This window comes from Vespa crabro, chromosome 8 (genome assembly GCF_910589235.1).
Source record: "Vespa crabro chromosome 8, iyVesCrab1.2, whole genome shotgun sequence".
NCBI classification, from domain to species: Eukaryota; Metazoa; Arthropoda; class Insecta; order Hymenoptera; family Vespidae; genus Vespa; species Vespa crabro.
In genome coordinates this window covers 5,344,232-5,362,420 of record NC_060962.1, presented here as the reverse complement: position 1 = coordinate 5,362,420, position 18,189 = coordinate 5,344,232, and the positions used below count along the sequence as shown (strand labels likewise).

At 32.4% G+C, this 18,189-nt stretch overlaps 2 protein-coding genes and 2 non-coding genes across 8 annotated transcripts in view; 3 read left to right on the top strand and 1 right to left on the bottom strand.

The window, feature by feature from the left end:
- Positions 1-90: 90 nt before the first annotated feature.
- LOC124425848 lies at positions 91-2,080 on the top strand. 2 transcript variants are annotated; one of them, XM_046966824.1, is made up of 5 exons: positions 91-661; positions 801-879; positions 983-1,342; positions 1,465-1,557; positions 1,656-2,080. In XM_046966824.1, exons 1-5 carry the CDS (start codon positions 579-581, stop codon positions 1,659-1,661), a joined length of 621 nt encoding a protein of 206 aa, XP_046822780.1. In that variant the 5' UTR covers positions 91-578; the 3' UTR covers positions 1,662-2,080. The 2 variants fall into 2 exon arrangements, with proteins under 2 accessions (XP_046822780.1, XP_046822779.1); XM_046966823.1 differs by having other exon boundaries at positions 95-661; positions 1,465-2,069.
- A 3,102-nt stretch (positions 2,081-5,182) lies between these two features.
- Positions 5,183-18,189, bottom strand: part of LOC124426080 (aryl hydrocarbon receptor protein 1) — a 123,979-nt gene continuing 110,972 nt past the window's right edge. For 3 of the 4 annotated variants that reach the window (XM_046967355.1, XM_046967357.1, XM_046967356.1), the window contains 7 exons: positions 13,912-14,121; positions 10,677-10,971; positions 10,445-10,586; positions 9,890-10,357; positions 8,636-9,802; positions 7,704-8,014; positions 5,183-7,514 (listed from right to left, as the gene is read on the bottom strand). In XM_046967355.1, coding sequence (XP_046823311.1) covers positions 7,768-8,014; positions 8,636-9,802; positions 9,890-10,357; positions 10,445-10,586; positions 10,677-10,971; positions 13,912-14,121 — 2,529 coding nt within the window. In that variant the 3' untranslated portion in view covers positions 5,183-7,514; positions 7,704-7,767. Of the gene's footprint in view, positions 7,515-7,703; positions 8,015-8,635; positions 9,803-9,889; positions 10,358-10,444; positions 10,587-10,676; positions 10,972-13,911; positions 14,122-18,189 lie in introns of those variants that run through there. The other variant, XM_046967358.1, reaches the window with a different exon arrangement.
- Positions 14,427-14,498, top strand: Trnam-cau. Its single transcript has one exon. It is a non-coding gene; the product is annotated as a tRNA-Met (tRNA).
- Positions 15,129-15,200, top strand: Trnam-cau. The gene has a single exon. It is a non-coding gene; the product is annotated as a tRNA-Met (tRNA).

Sequence of the window (18,189 nt, the reverse complement as noted above, 5' to 3'; positions counted from 1 at the left end):
TCACTATGAATCGCATTATGACGAATTAATACAATTTAGTTCTCTTCAAAAGTAACAGATGGAGTTAGTATCTTTTTCTATAAGCCAACTGATCACTAGAGAACATAAAGAATATAACAATACGTAAAGCCTGTTAACAAGGAAGATATAATCTTTTTGTCCGAAAATTTATTAATTCATTAAAAAGAATTCGAACGAAAAGGAAGGAGTACGTTTTATTTATATTTACATAAAAAAAAAAAAGCTGACATCTAATATTTATTTCTTATTTTTTTCTTAATTAACCATTGAATTTGATCAAAACAATCAACAAGCATTGAATTGAGGTGTTCGCCGACATCTAAGTTTTAAATAAAAACAATCATTTATTGAGTTATTAAATGTGATTATGATATATTTATAATCTAACATTAATAATAACGCAATTTGATTTAAAATACATTTAAAGGAAAGTAAAGGTTAACTTGATAAATTCTAATATGTATACATTTCATTGAAACCTTTTTGGAGGAAAATGTTTATATATATATCGTGTATGTCAATATAATATAATTATCCTGTGATCAATATCATGAACCATGTTAAAATCAAATAAATCAAATAATTCAACCAAGAGGAAAGTTAAAACTAGTCAGACCAAGGCAAAGAAGAATAATTCTAGGTTTGTATTCAGATTCTTTTATTATTATTTACTAATTGATATATTAATATAAGGATTTATTTGATTATTCGTTGCAATATATTTTATAACTAATTAATCAATTATTAATCACGATAAATATTTTTACATAAACTTTTAGCAAGGCACAAAATACAAGAAATGAAAAAGTGACAGATGTTGTAGAAAATATACAACAGAATATTAAATCATCGCATAATGTAGGTATTAATAGATTATTATTATTTTTTTTTTTTTTTTTAATTTGCAAAGATATAAATTCGTGTATTTTCAATAGACATTTATTTTATGCATTATTTTCAGATGTGCAATTCGTCTGAACAATCTCAAAGTTCTTCAATTACTCAATCCAATAATGTTTCGAATCAGAAAGATATGGAAGTAAATTCAATAGAGAATAAAAATATTACATTTGATATATATACTAATAATGCACGATTATCTGCATTTAATAATTCTTATTTAACAACAAAAGAATTTTCATTGAAAAGAAGCCCAGATGATCTATTTAATTTAATTTATTCAGAACAAGTTACCTTAACTCTTCCAAATCGATCATGGTCAATACATTTTACAGAAATACCGATTCGTTGCATTGTCATAAGTGAAATAACTTTACATCATAATAGTGGATCAGGATTCATACCTCTTTACACGAAACAAGTATGAAATAGATTTATATTATTTTATTCTATCCGTGACACAATATTTCTTTTTTTTCCTTTTTTTTTTTTTTAATAAATTGTAAGCGATAATCGTTTTTATATTTATATATTTCTTTTCAGATTATCTTTCATGAAAAAATGGAATATGAAATTTTTTTATTTAATTCAAAAGCTTCAGAAAAAAATCTGTCTCCGATGGAAACAATAACAGATGTAATGAATGTTATAACATACACAAATAATTTGAAACTTTGTAATGGTGGACCTGAAGTAAGTCTGTATAATAATATTAATCTAGAATGTGCTTATAGAGATAATAAGGAAAAATGGAGACATAATTTATGTAGTTTAGAAGTAAGTGAAGGTGATACATGTGAATTATGTCTTTCACTAAAAGATATATTAAAACGACATATACAACGTAATAAACAATCATCAAGAACTAAAAACTTTAATGGTTCTGGAAAAAGAAAAAGAACATCTCTATAATAATTTTATAATTAATAATCTTTAAGAGATAAGGTATGTCAGATAATAGTAAATATTATTGGTTGACAAAGAAGACAGTGCTCTATGTATCGGTAATTAAATTATTGACAAAAAAGAAATCCTAATTTAATTTGAGAAGCTTATAAATTTTTAGCTTTTCAAAATTTCCACTTTTATATAATTAAGCCTTTAGGAAATAATTGTCAAATAACTTTATCTTATAGATACTGTTAATTATATATAATTTATATATATATATATTTTATTTGTTTATAGAAATTAAGTAAAAAATAAAATATTAATTTGAATATATAATATTTATATTATTAATTGTATGTCTGTGTTTATAAGTTGTTTTCTTTATTATTAATGTTATTATATATATATATATATTATATATATATATTTAAATAATATGTATTTAAATATAATAAGTTTTAACACACAAAAACAAGTTAAGCTCATATTTAATAATACAATTGTCTTTGTATTTAATCATTAGAATTAATTAACAATTTGAAAAAGTATCTTAATTTTAAAGACTCTTGGAATTGAATTATCTTAATATAACAATATTTGCAATAACTTACATTGGATAATTTAAAACTTTGGAAACAATAGTTTTTTAGGAAGCAGGAGGATCTTTATTTAAAACATACACTTTGCATTTCTATATTAGAGACTGTTATAATTTATTTCATATAAACATTTGATACAATTTTATGTTTTTACTTGTAGTAGTGTTTATTTTTATCGGAATTAATACAGTAATTAGATTCTATAGAATATAATATATTATAGTTAAATGGATGGAGTAATGAAGAGTGATCAAGATTCGATTTGGCATGATATACAATGATGTTATCAGTGTACTTCGATAGATTATGGGAATTGAAAATGAACTTTTTCTCGTGACGTATAAAGCAAACATTTTCATTGTAAAAGAATAAAGCGGTAAGATTAATATGTTATCTAAAAGGGTGCACACACACACCAAAGGGATACCGTTGATTATTTATTAAATTTCGACAAGTTGAAAAGTTTCATCGACTTTGAAATCACAAAAAAGCTAAGCGTTTTATTTATTCATTAATTATATGTCCCATTTATTTCCATGATAATTTGGAAAATCAAGAAAAATACAATTTTTCTTTCTTTCATTCTTTTTTTTTCTTTTCTTTTCTTTTTTTTTTTTTGCTTGTTTTTTCTTTTAACATGATCGACCGAATGTTAATGTGATAACTTTGGAATATTAAAATCGTTGATATTTATATTTTATAATACCCAATAAAGAAAATATTAAAAAAAAGAAAAAAAAAAAGAAATAATTAACTTTATAAAAGATATGTTTGGGTATAGCCATATCCGCGAACGTTGAGACATACGGCTTTGCATATATTACAAAATTACATTGAATAAGAACTTTATAAATAGATTCAATTTGTTACTTGCTAAATAAATATTTTCGATGATCATATCGCGACAATAAAAGTTTCGTCAACTTTTTATTATTTTCAAATAAAATTTATCTACTTTACAATTGATGAAAATGAAGTTTTATTTTTTTTTTTATCGAAAGTTCGGATTTACAGTAAAATGTTTGATAAAAAATCGTAGCATAAAGTACATATTGTTGTGAAAAAATTTATATATATATATACATATATTATAATATATATATATATATATATATGAATTTAAAAAAAGAATTATATATATATATATCATTATTAATGATAATGAGTTTCATTGGTATACATGGGTGTGTATGTATTCGTTAAGCGGATAGGCTTTATACTAAGAATAAGCTTCATATGTATAAAATTTCTGACATTATTAGGGATCAACTTGAGATTTTTCTCTAGAACGACTGAAAAATAGTATGATCCGTTTGATATGAGCAGCTACCTGCATTAATTTTCTACCGTATCTTATCCTAATCGTGATCGTAAATGTGTACCTTATAATAAATATACAGTAAATATACATTTCTGTTCAGATTGTGACAATATTCTCGTATCGCTGAGTGAGTACTAACTTCTTTATATATATATATATATATATGATATATATATATATATATATATATATATATATATATATTATGTTAATTATTAATTATTATAATTATTTAAACGAAACAAAACGCCATGCAAAAAAGTATATTCATTGTAGTATACATACATTTTATATATATATATATTTCTATAACTTTCGAATGATTATTATTTTCACATACAGTATTCAAGATTGTCTATGGATTTATTAATAAAACACGGGTATATCGTCACAATTTAAACACAGTATTACTAATTCGCATCATATATGGACTAGACTCGATTATCTCTAATAATAGTACTTTTCTTATTATGTAAAATATTGCAAGGAAAAAAGAAAAATATTTATATTAAATGTAATAATGAGAGATTGGAAATGTGTTTTATATTTTCAACATTTAAGCACTCAGGTCGAGGGGGAGGGGTGGGTCGAAGCGAACTATTATGCTATATGGATTTGAAAAACAAAGGAAATAAAAAAAAAGAAAAGAAAAAAAAGAACGAAAATTACAAAATATATATATATATATATATATATATATATATATATTTCTTTCTTTATATTATCAATTTAAGTATTTATTTTAATTTATTAACTAATGTAATATCATTAAGACCATAAACCCGAAAGACTTCATTTATATGGCAAATAATATTTCACATAATTTATTTAAATTTCCATATTTCAATAATGAAATATTCAAAATCAGATTAAGCCAAATAACTATTGTAAACATAGAAAATGGCTTTTCTTTTGTTTCTTCTTTCTTTTTTTCTTTCTTTTTTTTCAATTCGAACGAATTATTATTATTATTTTTTTAACAATACGCTCCGACCGTATTACAGCTATACCTATTTCATTCATTCATTCATTTTATTGCAAAGTCAATTAGGATTTGCATTAGCGAACAATGATAAGGAAACATTTTATCGAGTGTTAACATATTGCAGTGCCACACACGAACAACGCAGCTGTTAGATATTAGAAATAATTGTTATAAAAAATTAGAAATATTATTAATTAATCAATTAATTATCAATTAATTATTAATTAATTAATCTATCAATCAATTCTTTCATCGTATCGTAATAAATAATATATCACCCGCGCGCAGCGAAATATTTTTATATCATGAAAATACATATAATCAAATAGTCATATAATTCGTGGGCAATTATTTGACTTTGCAAATGTGAATATTTGATTAAAGTTATGGAAGGCTCGCTTAGCTCCGCTAAATATGTGTTACACATGTACATGTATAAATTAATTAAGTACAAAAATTACAAACTTATTAACAGAATATATTGGCAAGACTGGGGATCGGCCAGATGAGAATTACGATTGTTATGTTTGTTTAATAGCTTTTGTTTTGTTCTTTTTTTATTTTTTTTTTGTTTTGTTTGGATCGTCGGCAGGAAGAATGTTGAACCTTTCTTATTTATCTCTTTTTTCTTTTTTTTCTTCTTTTTTTTTTTTCTTATTACACCCATAATGTTTCGAATCGTTAGTCTTCGACGAAGTGTTTCGTATTTTTGTAAAAAGATTCCTTTAAAGAATCGTAAAAATCATTTAAAAAAACAAATCAACGTTTTTTTCTCGTTCTTTCTTTTTTTTTTCTATCAGATTAACCCTCATACTTTATTATCCTTATATTTGCAATTTTTGAAAAATTTTATTCACAGCTTTCGATTAATCTTTCTACAAAGGTCGCAATTTTTCGCCCCTATCACCGATGTCCATCGTTAAAATTTTCATTCGCGTCTTAAAATAGCCAAATGTGCAAGGAAGCCATGATTCGCTTAAGAAATGTGATTAAAACTTTCTATTACAAAATACAATTTTTCGAAATTAATTTTTACTTTTCTTCGTGTTTCTTCGTTTCCTCTTTTTTTTTTGTTTTGTTTTTCTTTTTTGTTTTTTTTGTTGTTGTTATTGTTGTACAAAAAGGGGTGATGTTATTTAAGTGATATGTGAAAAGTGATATTTATTACGAAGGAAGAGAATTTCTTTTTTTCTTTTTATTTCAAATTCCTTTATCTATTAAAACAGAGAGAGAGAGAGAGAGAGAGAAAGAGAGAAGAGAGAGAGAAGAGAGAGACAGACAAAGAGAGAAAGAGAGAGAGAGAGAGAGAGAGAGAGAAGAGAGAGAGATAAAAAGAAGAGAGAAAGAGATAGAGAGAGGGGAAGAGATTTTTTTCTTTAAGCATTAAAGCTTTAACGCGGTGAACTTAGAGAGTCGCTTACGTGTACGCATGGAACATTGACAATATTTCTTATAATCTTTGGAGCAAGTAGTTAGGCACTTGCCACTTGCACGTCGCTTTATAATCATACCTATCTAAAGTCTTTCAAAATTCATATAATTCCTCTTTAACATTCTTCTTATCGATAGTATGTATGTATTTATGTGTGTGAATGTGTGTGTGTGTGTGTGTATGCGTGTGTGTATTTATGTATTTATGTACGTGTGACTGCAAGTGTCATTTAGAAAAGATATTGCTTGCAGTGTGTGCACGATATTCTTTTTTTCTATCCCTTTTCTTCTTCTTCTTTTCTTTCTTTCTATCTTTCTATTTTTTTTTATTTTTTTTATTTTTTTTATGTTTTTTCGCCCCTTCCCTCCCCTTTGATTTTTATTCTTTTTGCATTCATTTAGCAAACGTTAAATCTCTTTCTCTTTGCCTCATTTTTCTTTTTTTCTTCGTTCATTTCCTTTTCATTTTCTCACATCTCTTATATATTTTGCATAATTCGAATATACCCTTGAAGAATATTGCATTCGATTTATCTATAAGACGTATCACAGAATTAACATTTCTTTTCTTAATTAACGAAACAAACAAAAATTAAGAAGAAATAGGTAAGAAAAGAAAAGAAAAGAAAAGAAAAGGAAAGAAATGAAAAAGAACGAAGAGAGAAAAGAGAAAAGGAATCGTATATAAACATAATAGTACGCTAAGAAAACGACAACGCGTTCGTCGATTATAATCCGTGATATAGTTTTATCGCGAAAAATAAATTAAATTCGTTAAAATGTGTTGCGTTTCGTTGTTGATGATAATACAATCGTAGAATAAATTTTTGTGCTTTTTATCGAATGAGTAATACCGTGCGCTCAAGTTGCACCGGTAAATAAACGATAAATTTTATTTATAATTAGCGCGCTTATCTCGATCTCCCATTTACTTAGAACGCTTCGATATATAAAGGGAACTTGAGAAAATTTTCTAAAATCGTCTCTCTTTAGTACTTTACGTTCCAGTACTCTGATATCCTAGATAATAGAGATCACTCCGTTTATAATTGATAACGAGAAAAAGAAAAGATAAAGGTGAAACCGGTCGGTATCGTACCACAATAGTCAGTTCCCCCATAGTTCATTTTCAATCGACATAGACGATAGGATACCATAGAGATAGTGAAGATGCTTGTCCTTATAACTTATCGATATTACGGATAAATTAATATATAATGAAAGAGAGATATTATACCACGTAATGAGTATATATTACAATACCATATGAATATTCTTAAAAGTTAATAGTTTAACCGGCATTATCTGTATGATACAGTCACATGATTTGTAATCCGTCTCGGTGAGGACATCTCCATTGAGATACCTGAAAAGTTTAGATAAAATTGTGTGCGTTTTTTTCTTTTTTTTTTTTTTAAGGAAATACCTATTTTATTATTATTACTATTGTTATTATTATTATTATTAATATTATTATTATTATTATTATTATTATTATTATTATTATTATATGAATAAGTTCATGGAAGGAAAATGATTTATAAAAAATTCTTACCATGATCACTGAGATAAAGGGACGTTGTGGCGGTGATGGGGCTATTGGTTGAGCAGGGTGTTGGTCACCTCAGAGATGGACAGCAAAGGACTCCCGGCGTCCGGTTTGGAATCTGTGGTACAGTTGAGCCCACCGTTGCCGCCGTCGATGAGCCCACTACGTGATGTTGGTGGTGGTGGTGGTGCGGAGGATGATACAATACGTTGCTGTTGTTGGTGGTGCTGTCCGAGCCTAGGGACATGCCCATGCCCATGCCCATGCCCATGCCTATTCCCACCGCAGTCCCCGCTGCCGCACCTGACGGTGGTGTGCTGTAACCAAAAGTATACCCCTATTGGTTACCTTACGACATCTTCATCATGCCTAACCATATTAATAATGTGCAATCAAAATGTGGGACTCAATTACGATTACTTCGACATATGATCCAACCGATATTTGATCAATAATTATACGTTTTCATTTATTATCAAGATCCAAAGTCTTTCATAAGTAATCATTAGAAAATAACAAATTTGTTTGGCACATATGTCTATTCATTTTTAATGCGATTTCCATGCTATGACTTTATGATCTAAACGATACGACGGCGAAATTCTTTTTAAGCTCGACTTTGTTGTGCGCAAAGAATGGGAGGGAGAGTAAGTTAAAAAGAAAGAAATAAAAAGATTCTAGCGAGCGAGAGAGATCTACAATATCACGAAATAACTCGATTTCTTATAAGGGAATTTTAAATCTCGCTCACCATACGACTTATTTCACTGTATACTCATTTGCTATTATTACGGCGATCTCTCGTATCGTATGGTTGTTTATTTTTTCTTTTTTTTTTTTTTTTTCTTTTTTTTTAATATGATAGTACGTAAAGATTAATTCGTCTAGAAAAACAGTGAAAGTCATAATAAAAGTTGTGAGGTAGCGGTGACACTCACTGGGGCGTGTGCCTTGGTGGTGCGGGGTGGTGATGGTGGTAGGGATAGTACTGGTAGTGATGGTGGTGTTGCACTCCTTGCCATACCTCGGAGCCCGCTTCCCCGTGGCCATGGCCTGGATGAGAGTGCGCGTATCCTATGCTGCTCGCTGTAGCGGCCGCCGCTGCTGCTGCTGCGGCAGCAGCTGCCTGATATTGAGTGGTTGTGGCAGGATACTGTGCCTGATGTTGCTGCGATTGTGGCTGTTGCTGATGATGTTGCTGTTGCGATTGTGGCTGTTGTTGCTGTTGTTGTTGTTGTTGTTGTTGTTGTTGTTGTTGTTGCTGCTGCTGCTGCTGCTGCTGCTGTTGTTGCTGCTGCTGCTGCTGTTGCTGCTGTTGTTGTTGCTGCTGCTGTTGCTGCTGTTGTTGCTGTTGTTGTTGTTGAGTTTGTTGTTGAGATGTTTGCTGTTGTTGAGCGTGATGTTGTTTATTTCTCGGAGGACTGGAGGCTGTCACGGCTTGTTGCTGATCGTTAGGAGATGTTTGTCTCCACTTGCAATCACCATTCATAGAATTCATCTCGGCGAGAGACTTCAAAGGATCACCAGCATTCGGAGCATTCGTCGAGTGCGTAGAGGAATGTGTCGAATGAGGAGTCGGTGGGCTATAGCTACCATTGTTCCTCGGTGGTGTACGAGAAGGAGGAGCTCCCCACATGAGAACAGTTTGCCGTGGCGCCTCGTTTCCGTATACTTCCGGCTTAACGTCCTCCATTTTCGGAGTAAGGACTCCGTTGGTTGTTCCGGTAACCGGTGAACTTCCGGCCGAGTTACTAGAAGAGGCACCGCCTTCGAGCGAGTGCCTGCTTCCGGCGCGAGCGACGTTGATGTCTGCCGTCGTAACGTGCATCGTCGACGCACTGGCGACCGGACTGGCCGCATAAGGGGAACCACTCACGCTACTCGGATGTCTACTTGCCTCGACGTAGTTGTACTTCGGTGATTCACTGCTACCAAGTTGCTGACAATACAGCTTTTCTTCCGTTTTGCTAGTTAGTTGATGGGTCTCATAGGTCGGTAGGGATACGTCAATAAAGCCATTGTATGGTGTACTCGTGTGATATTCTGGATAGTACGAACCAAGTGGCCTGTATTGAAAGAGATTCTCCGTAGCAGCGGTAAGGTACCTAATCATGACAAAAAAGTAAATTCAATCGTGAGAACGAATGAATTATTATGAATGACGAATAGATGTTAGATTTTGTATAAGTTACCTGTTGTCCAACGCACTGGCTGGATAGAGCGTTTGATGGTAATTACTCGTATGACCGATGTAGGTAGTCAACGATGGATCAGCGCTTGCAGCTACGGCCGTTGGTGCGTAAGGTGTAGGATACATCGTATTCAGATTGCTATAAGCCGCAGCGACTGCGGCTGCAGCACTACTGTCGGCCGTGAGATAATCCACGGACGCCATCGTAGGTGTAGCTGGGGGTGATACCGAGGATTGTGCTGAGAGTTTGGTCCTTTTACTCCGGCACGTTGAAAGGAAGTCGCGCAATTGAGTTTTGTATCTTCTATTCACCCTTTGTGGCGTTGATTGAGTTGGAAGCGTAGGTGTCATAACGGAACCCGTTAAACTATCACTGTCGGAAAAGTAACTGTTGGTTAAACCAGCGTCCAGGTAGCTCACTTTAAAATCCATGGTTCGCTTGCCCAACAAATCTCTTCCTTCTTCTTCCCTATGATGTAATTAAAAAAAAAATCGTGTATTATTTCAATCGTATAATATTTTATCAATAATCTTTCGAATTCTCGAAAATACTCACATCAATGGACGATGAGTACTTATTACAAAATCTGGCTTTGAATTTTTATATACCAGCCTGGAACTTGTCTGCAACCATTGCCATCCACCGTCTTTCGTTTGGAATCTATATGCTATCATTCCAGATGCTCCCGTTTTTAATACTGCAATCATATACAATACGAAACGATTTGATATATCTTTTTAAATCAGAAACGAATAAGATGCATCTTTATTAAAAGATTTAAGCTTACATTCTTGATGAGCACTAGCTACATAAGCTAGATCATCGTAATGAACGAGATCATAACCACCCAAATTGGCAAGTTCAACGTCCGTATATCCTAAAAGCATTTTTCCTCGTTGATCCATCGATACAAGTCCAAGATCTAATTTGTGTTTGCTCTTAAACATAACTTCTTTCTGTGGTACTTCCAAAAGGGAGGGCGGTCCAAATGGTATACATAAGGCAAATAATGCCAATGGCGGCTCTTCGGTTTTTCTATTTTGTCCGTGGAGTACTTTAACTCGTCCCCTGATATCCAAGCGCTGAAAGGAAATCTTTTGTCAGATATCATTCACACGGTTTTAATTGGAACATAAATCTAATAATTATCTTTTCGACGAAGATCGAGCTTAATAGTTCTATAATAATTTGTAATGTAAATTTTTTTTGTGTTTCTTTTCTCCTTCTTTTTTTTCTTTCCTTTTTTTATCTTTCTACTATAAAAACTTCAGTCGCGCGAATGGATACATATATCCTCGTTGGGTCGAGAGATACCGCCAAGGGTGGGAGGGTCGGACTCATTGCTAAACCTTTTACGCCGTGAACCTTTTACGATTACAGTTTCATTTTCATAAACGTCAAAGCGGTCCTGTTTTTGCGAAGGCGTTCGCGGTTCTCTCGGACTACGACTTTCCTCTTCTCTTGTTCCCGTCTCAAAGCAAAATCGTTCCTGTCCTTTTATAGCTATATGTATACACAAGTCTTTGTCCTTTGGCTTACCTTCGACGGAACATGTATACCTGTACATCTGTCGTGTGTTTGTCCTAAGATAATTAGTGTTTTACTGCTTCTACGTCTCGCTATACATTGCCGAGTTGACTCTGGTTTTGCTCTCCATATTTGATTTATTTTATACTTCTTTCCTTGACCGTACTGTACCCGCAAAACGAGACCAGAGATAAGATAGGGACCGAGAATGGACGAAATAACATAAGCGATTCTAATCTCTCTCTTTGCTTCATTTCATTATACATATATATATATATATATATATATATATATATATATATATATGTGTATTTTTTTTTCTTTTTACATTTTATATAATATATTAGATTAATTCATGAATAAGTTCCATGAATAAATAATGACTTTATTCTAATAAAATAACACTTATTTATGAATCAATTTTGTATATATATATACAAGAAAAAAATACTATCTCAAACCAATACTAATATTTATATTTACTGGACATTGTAACAAACGAAATGGGATATAAAAATAATCAAATGTAATGGGGATATAAAATCAAGGATTTAATTCTTTCTTTGTTTCGCAATCGATAAACAGAGAAAGAAAAAGAGAGAGGTAAAGAGAGAGGTAAGAAAAAAATATTTTTCCTCGTTGAAAAAAAAATATATATATATATATAGCGAGTTCGAGATTGGTCCCTCGTTCATTCTTGAAGGATGTACGAACGTGCAATTTCGTTCTCGCGGAAAAACGAAGGAGAGCACGACGTTAAGAGATGTACGTAATGTACCTACATAAAGGAAAGAAAGGGAGGTAGAAAGAACGATAGGGAGGGAGGAGGGTAGGTATGTAAGCGTAGAAGGAAAAAAGGCAATTACTTGGGTCGACGGGGAAACGACGATGGCAACGGATGACCACGAAACGGAGGTCGTCTTCTCACTCCCCTTTCTCCGGCCCTACCCCTTTATGACAGTGAAATTATTAATTACTGTTTTGTATGCCGGCACTTTGCTTTTGTCAGCGTGGAGAAACGTCGTGAGCGCGACCGCAATGCGCTCAGTAATCCTCCCTATCCTCCTTCTTCTCCTCCTACTCCTACTCCTTCTCCTCTTCTCCTTCCTCCTCTTCCTCCTCCCCCTTCTCCTACCTACAACTACTCTGCTTACTCATTTCACTCTTCTCGTTTCCATGTAGATAGGATTCTCTTTTTGCGATTTCAGAAATTCATTTTAAATAGTATTATACAATCATTTTTATCACGATCATTTTAAACCATCCCTTATCAAACGATGACTATAGTCATCTGAGAATATTCTTCATGAACTTAAATAGTCCGAGTTAACGGAGCATATCTTGATATGTTCATGGCAAAGAAACGATCCCTTATCGTGACGTATATTTCTTTATTAATTCGTATTACGTCGGGGTTGCAGTATATTATAAATGGTCATTTTTTATCGAAATTGTTTTTCGATGTTATCTTTCATTTTTTTTTTTTTTATTTTGTTCTCTTTTCCTCTTTTGTTCTTCTTCTTTTCTTCTTTATGCAAAAGAAGAAAAGAAGAAACAAAAAAAAAAAGAGAGATTTATTAATTTTGATTTCATTGGAAGATAATTATATTTAATGTAATTTTGTTTAATAAAGCTTGATCTTAATTACTAGCTTGTCTGATTTAACGAAATTAGAGGAATAAGTTCATAAAGCATATATAACTGACCTGAAAAAAGTTTCATTAAGTAGCACGAAGTACTTCTTGAGAAAATATGTCATGAATTTAGTAAATTATATTAGCTGGATATGTTATTTATACTGTTCTTAAAATTTGATATATCTAACTTTAATAATAAGTTACAAGATATAATATCTTTTTTATGATATAACATAAGTTAAACTTAAATTTAATTTTAATAAGAAATTAAATAAGTGAGATAAGACAAACTGTTTAAGATAAGTTTCTAGGTAAATAGGATTACATTTTGCGATTTTAGGAATTTGTTCGAAAAAAAAAAAAAAAGAAAATGATCATTTTTATGATCTCAAACTTTTCCCTTTATTAAAGTCGATTATAATCACCTAATACAAACTCGCTATACAATAAATATGACTATGGCTATAGTCAACCAACAAAATTCTTCATGCATTAAGAATTCTAGTTGAACTAAATATATCTTGATATTTTTATGGCAACCAATGTTCTTTATCCTTTGACATATATTTCTTTATAATTCGTTCTTTTATAATTGATGTGATATAATTTTAATGAGAATCAAAAAAAAAAAAAAGAAATAAAAGGAAAGGAAAAAGAAACAAAGAACAAATTTTCTATAATTTGCATAATTACGAATAATAATTGCACGTTTGATTCGGTGTAAAAAAAAAAAAAAAACTTCACCTTGGCGAAAGGGTTAATCTTGCCAACATTTTTCATTTTCTTTTCTTTTCTTTTCTTTCTAGTTAAGAAGTTATACGAGGAGTTATTATAAGTAGGATAAAGACTTTAACTTACCAAAAATCCCGATGTATTGTCTAAAAGACAACGGAAGCGGACGGTAAAACTACGCTCAAGAAGATGACTGTGTTGGGGTGAGAGTGCGTCGTGAAGCGGTAAGTTAGCATTTTCAGCAGGTAAAAAGGAATTCCACATTAATTGCCTTTGTAATTCTTCTCGATCTTCGCTATGCACCAACTCGTATACGCTTTGATGAACGATGTCCGACTGAAATGAAAGAAATAATCACGTTGATATTAAAATCGAATATATAATATCAAATGTATAAATCGAATTATTCTCGTTAATTATTTCTATAAATTTTATTTCTCTATTATATAAGATATTTACATAATTAATATTAATCCATCGAGAATTCATTTAAGAAAACGAAATTATTTACTTTTAGTTTATCTTTTAGATAAAATCATTTAATAGTATAATCAATGTCTTGTATATATATGTATATATATATATATCAAATTGTATATACATTTCCTTAAATATTTATATTTGAGAAGGTTTATCAAGACAGCAGAGTGGCGCAGTGGAAGCGTGCTGGGCCCATAACCCAGAGGTCCGTGGATCGAAACCACGCTCTGCTAGGGTTTATATTTTTTTCTTTTTTTTTTTTTTCATAACTTTTCATCTCTTTTCTTAGATATAAATAATAATAGCTTTTATACATATACACATATATATATATATATATGTTCTTTTTTCTTTGCGAGTCACGTTCAGATATATTATTAAACGTTCCCTATGACTCATTTCTCGTTTTCTATGCATCATCAAGAGAGTCGCATATCGCAAGTATTACAATAATTTTACTTACGCAAATATCCAACGTACGTTGTAAAATTGAAAATGCAAGTGTACCTATCGCGCTAAATAAACGGTTAAATATTTGTTTATGTAAAAAAGAAAGAAAGAAAAAAAAAAGATAAAGAATATCTTCGATCGTGATAGGAGTTGCAAGTAGTAAGTACTTACTAGGCGAGCTTTGATGATTACACGTTATCGTTACTTTCGTGCCAGCAACTTCGTTTCTCTTTTTTTAATAATTCTTATTAATTTAATCTAAAGGGGAAAAAAGAAAAAAAAAATCTAAGAGATAAAATTCTTTCTTTTCTTTTTATTTTCTATTTTCTTCTCTTTTCTCTTTTTTTGTTTTTATTTTTTTTTTTTTTTTTTTTATTTTTTTTTTCCACCGATTAGAAAATAATCCACAGAGAAGCAGAGTGGCGCAGTGGAAGCGTGCTGGGCCCATAACCCAGAGGTCCGTGGATCGAAACCACGCTCTGCTAAAAAATGGTTAATATACTTTTTTTTTTTTTACTTTTGCATATACATTTTCACGCTTTCCAAGTGAGATATTGATTTTTTATGAAGAAGCCGGTTTATCAATTGACACGAGTTCGCAGTTCATAAAAACATATCGTTGTCCGGTCATAATCATATACTCTTTTCAATAATTTCCTTCTACTTATGATTAAAATAAATATTTAGCATTTGAAATATAACTTCTTGATTTATTTCATTATATCGAGCCACATCGATTTATTTTGCTTTCAAATTAATTGAAAATAATTGAAGAACAATTTGATTTTCCATACAAAATTTGTTGAGCAAATTTCATAGGAGAAAGAAAGAAAGTAAAAAGAGAGAGTGGGAGAGGGAGAAAGAAAGAGAGAGAGCGAGAGAGAGAGAGAGAGAGAGAGAGAGAGAAATTAAGAATATACTATACCAAAACATTAGAATTTATTTTAGTCAAAAGTACGAATAAAACGAAGACGAAGAAGAAGGTATGAGAACGAATAGGATGAAAAGTAGTAGGAGGATGATTCGAGAAACGATGGCATTAAGAGAAATCTTTTTTCTCAACCTTCCTCGCTCTCTTTCTCTCTCTGTTTGTTAAAATAAAACGTTTCGAATGCGAACGGTACGGAGTGGAGTGGCATTATTTCAGGAAATATCAGATCGGTCGTGACGGCATGCAGCGACACAAGCGCATATAAGGCCGATGTACCTACACGTGTTCGACGCACTTTATCGCGCATAATTAATCCAGACTAGCTCGGCCTCGAATGATGAGTCTCCGCACGACAGCGGCGCATAGTTTTACCCTTTAGAGGCGGTCATGCTCGTCGTCGTACTAACTTTTAGTTTGAGAGACAGAGATAGAAACAGAAATAGAGAGAGAGAGAGAGAAAGAGAGAAAGAGAGATCTAAGATGTTAGTGAAGGTGTAAAGTGAGAGAAAAAGAGCTAATCAATCCGGTACGCTGTACGGTACAAGGAAAAAGAGAGAAAGAAAGAGAAAGAGAAAGAGAAAGAGAAAGAGAGAGAGAGAGAGAAAGAAGGATACCTCGAGCATAGGTGTAACCGCGTGACTTTTAATCCGATAATCGGTGTGCTGGTGCAGCACACGCATCCCTGAACGTTCCTGAACTGAAATAAACCTTGGTACTACTCGAGAATAGATCGACTCGGCTCGTTCGACCATTACCTGGTCATGGCTGTCAGGACAGGCTTTGCTCGCTGCGAATAATATAATAAATCACGTGCTAGAGACGACGTGTAAGAGAAAGAGAGAGAGAGAGAGAGAGAGAGAGAGATCACAACGTTAGCTTAGCGTTAACGTTTCTAAACGAAGAACGTCGTTGCACTGTCGATGCACTGACACCTTCTCTTTATTTCTTTCTCTTTCTCCCTCTCTCTCTCTCTCTCTCTCTCTATATATATATATATATATATATCTATCTTTATCTATCTTTTTCTGTCTACCTCTTTATATACGCGCGTGTACGCGCGTGTACATTTCGTGCACGGACGAATCTCGGGGTATCAGTGCCGTGAGGATCTCACGACTTCCATGTTACCCGCGCACCATCCCTGCTATTATGCGAGCACGTACCCGATTTTACGATGTATCGTATACCATATAATGTGCTATACACAGATATATATATATATATATATATATATATATATATATATATATATATATATAAATATACGTGGACACGGATAGGGATATCGATACGCATATATATACATATAAACTCTGTGTAACCATAAGACAGGATTTTCCAAAGTGAAAATGTCGGGGAGAAGCATAATATGGCATATCGAACTTTCACCAATCCCGATGTCTCTCGCGGTAAATAATTTTTTCTTACTTTCCCCTTTCCTTTCTTTTCTTTTTCCTTTTTGTTCTTTCCCTCTCCTCCACCTCCCTCTACCCCTCCCCCTACCCCCCACTCGCGCCCCATCGTTCCTTTTTTCCGTTCGTCGTTTTTGTTTTCTTTTGCTTCTTCTTCTTCTTCTTCTTCTTTTCGTTTTCTTTTCACATCATATATATTTATTCATATATATTTTGTTCATTTATCATAACCCGTCGCCATTTGTGGCGATTTCGACGATAGTGGTGGTGATGATGATGGTGGTAAAGGTGATGGTGATGATGGTGATGGTAGTGATATGGTAGTAGTGGCACTATCGAGCTCGAAGCTGAAACGGAAACCGAAACAAGAGACCAACTCCGCGTCTCGTAAAACTCTCACCGTCCCGATAAATATATAGCAAGAGCTATCGCAAAATCGTTCGTATTCGAACGAAACAGCAGGTAAGGGGGATAGTAGTCGCCGCCTTGAGAAAGGAGTCCCATGAAGTTCTTCTCCATGGGATCCAATGAATTTGAGCGTCCCGTTTCCCGCGGTTAACCGTCTAGTCGCAACCCTGCTGCGATCGCGCGGACGCGATCCGTGAATGGTGGGGGAACATGACTTGTTTCGTTTGCTCTAATTTTAATGAAGGATTATACACGATTTCTTTGCTAATCGATGTAAGAAAGTGATCTTACATTTCTCTCTTTTTCTCTCTCTCTCTCTCTCTCTCTCTCTTTCTCTCATTCTATGTATCGGATTAATCGTGATAGCAAAGAAACGTTTATTTGGAGTTTCAGACATCGAACATCGTAAAAGTAATTCGATATTATGTGTCGCTGATTCAAATTTTCCCCGAACGAATATGTGTACCTACACAAAATTGAATTTCACGAGACTGGTTAACTAAACCGAGTTATAACTTTGCTACCGGGTCTTCTATAAGACTTTAGTCAACCTACAATCATAAGTTTCATTATAATGGCTCGCCGTCACGTATTCGCCTATAATGGCACTCGAATTAAATCGCGACAGCTTTTATTAAGCGAGCTTAATCATAAATTATATTTTAATTGCCGAACGATATAAAGAAGTTTATACCGGGTTAATATAATTCGCCATGATTATCA

Coding starts and splice junctions, on each gene's coding strand:
- LOC124425848 (XM_046966823.1), top strand. CDS start 579: ATGTTAAAATCAAATAAATCAAATAATTCAACCAAGAGGAAAGTTAAA. Junction 880..982: donor ATATTAAATCATCGCATAAT/GTAGGTATTAAT, acceptor CATTATTTTCAG/ATGTGCAATTCGTCTGAACA. Junction 1,343..1,464: donor TACCTCTTTACACGAAACAA/GTATGAAATAGA, acceptor ATTTCTTTTCAG/ATTATCTTTCATGAAAAAAT.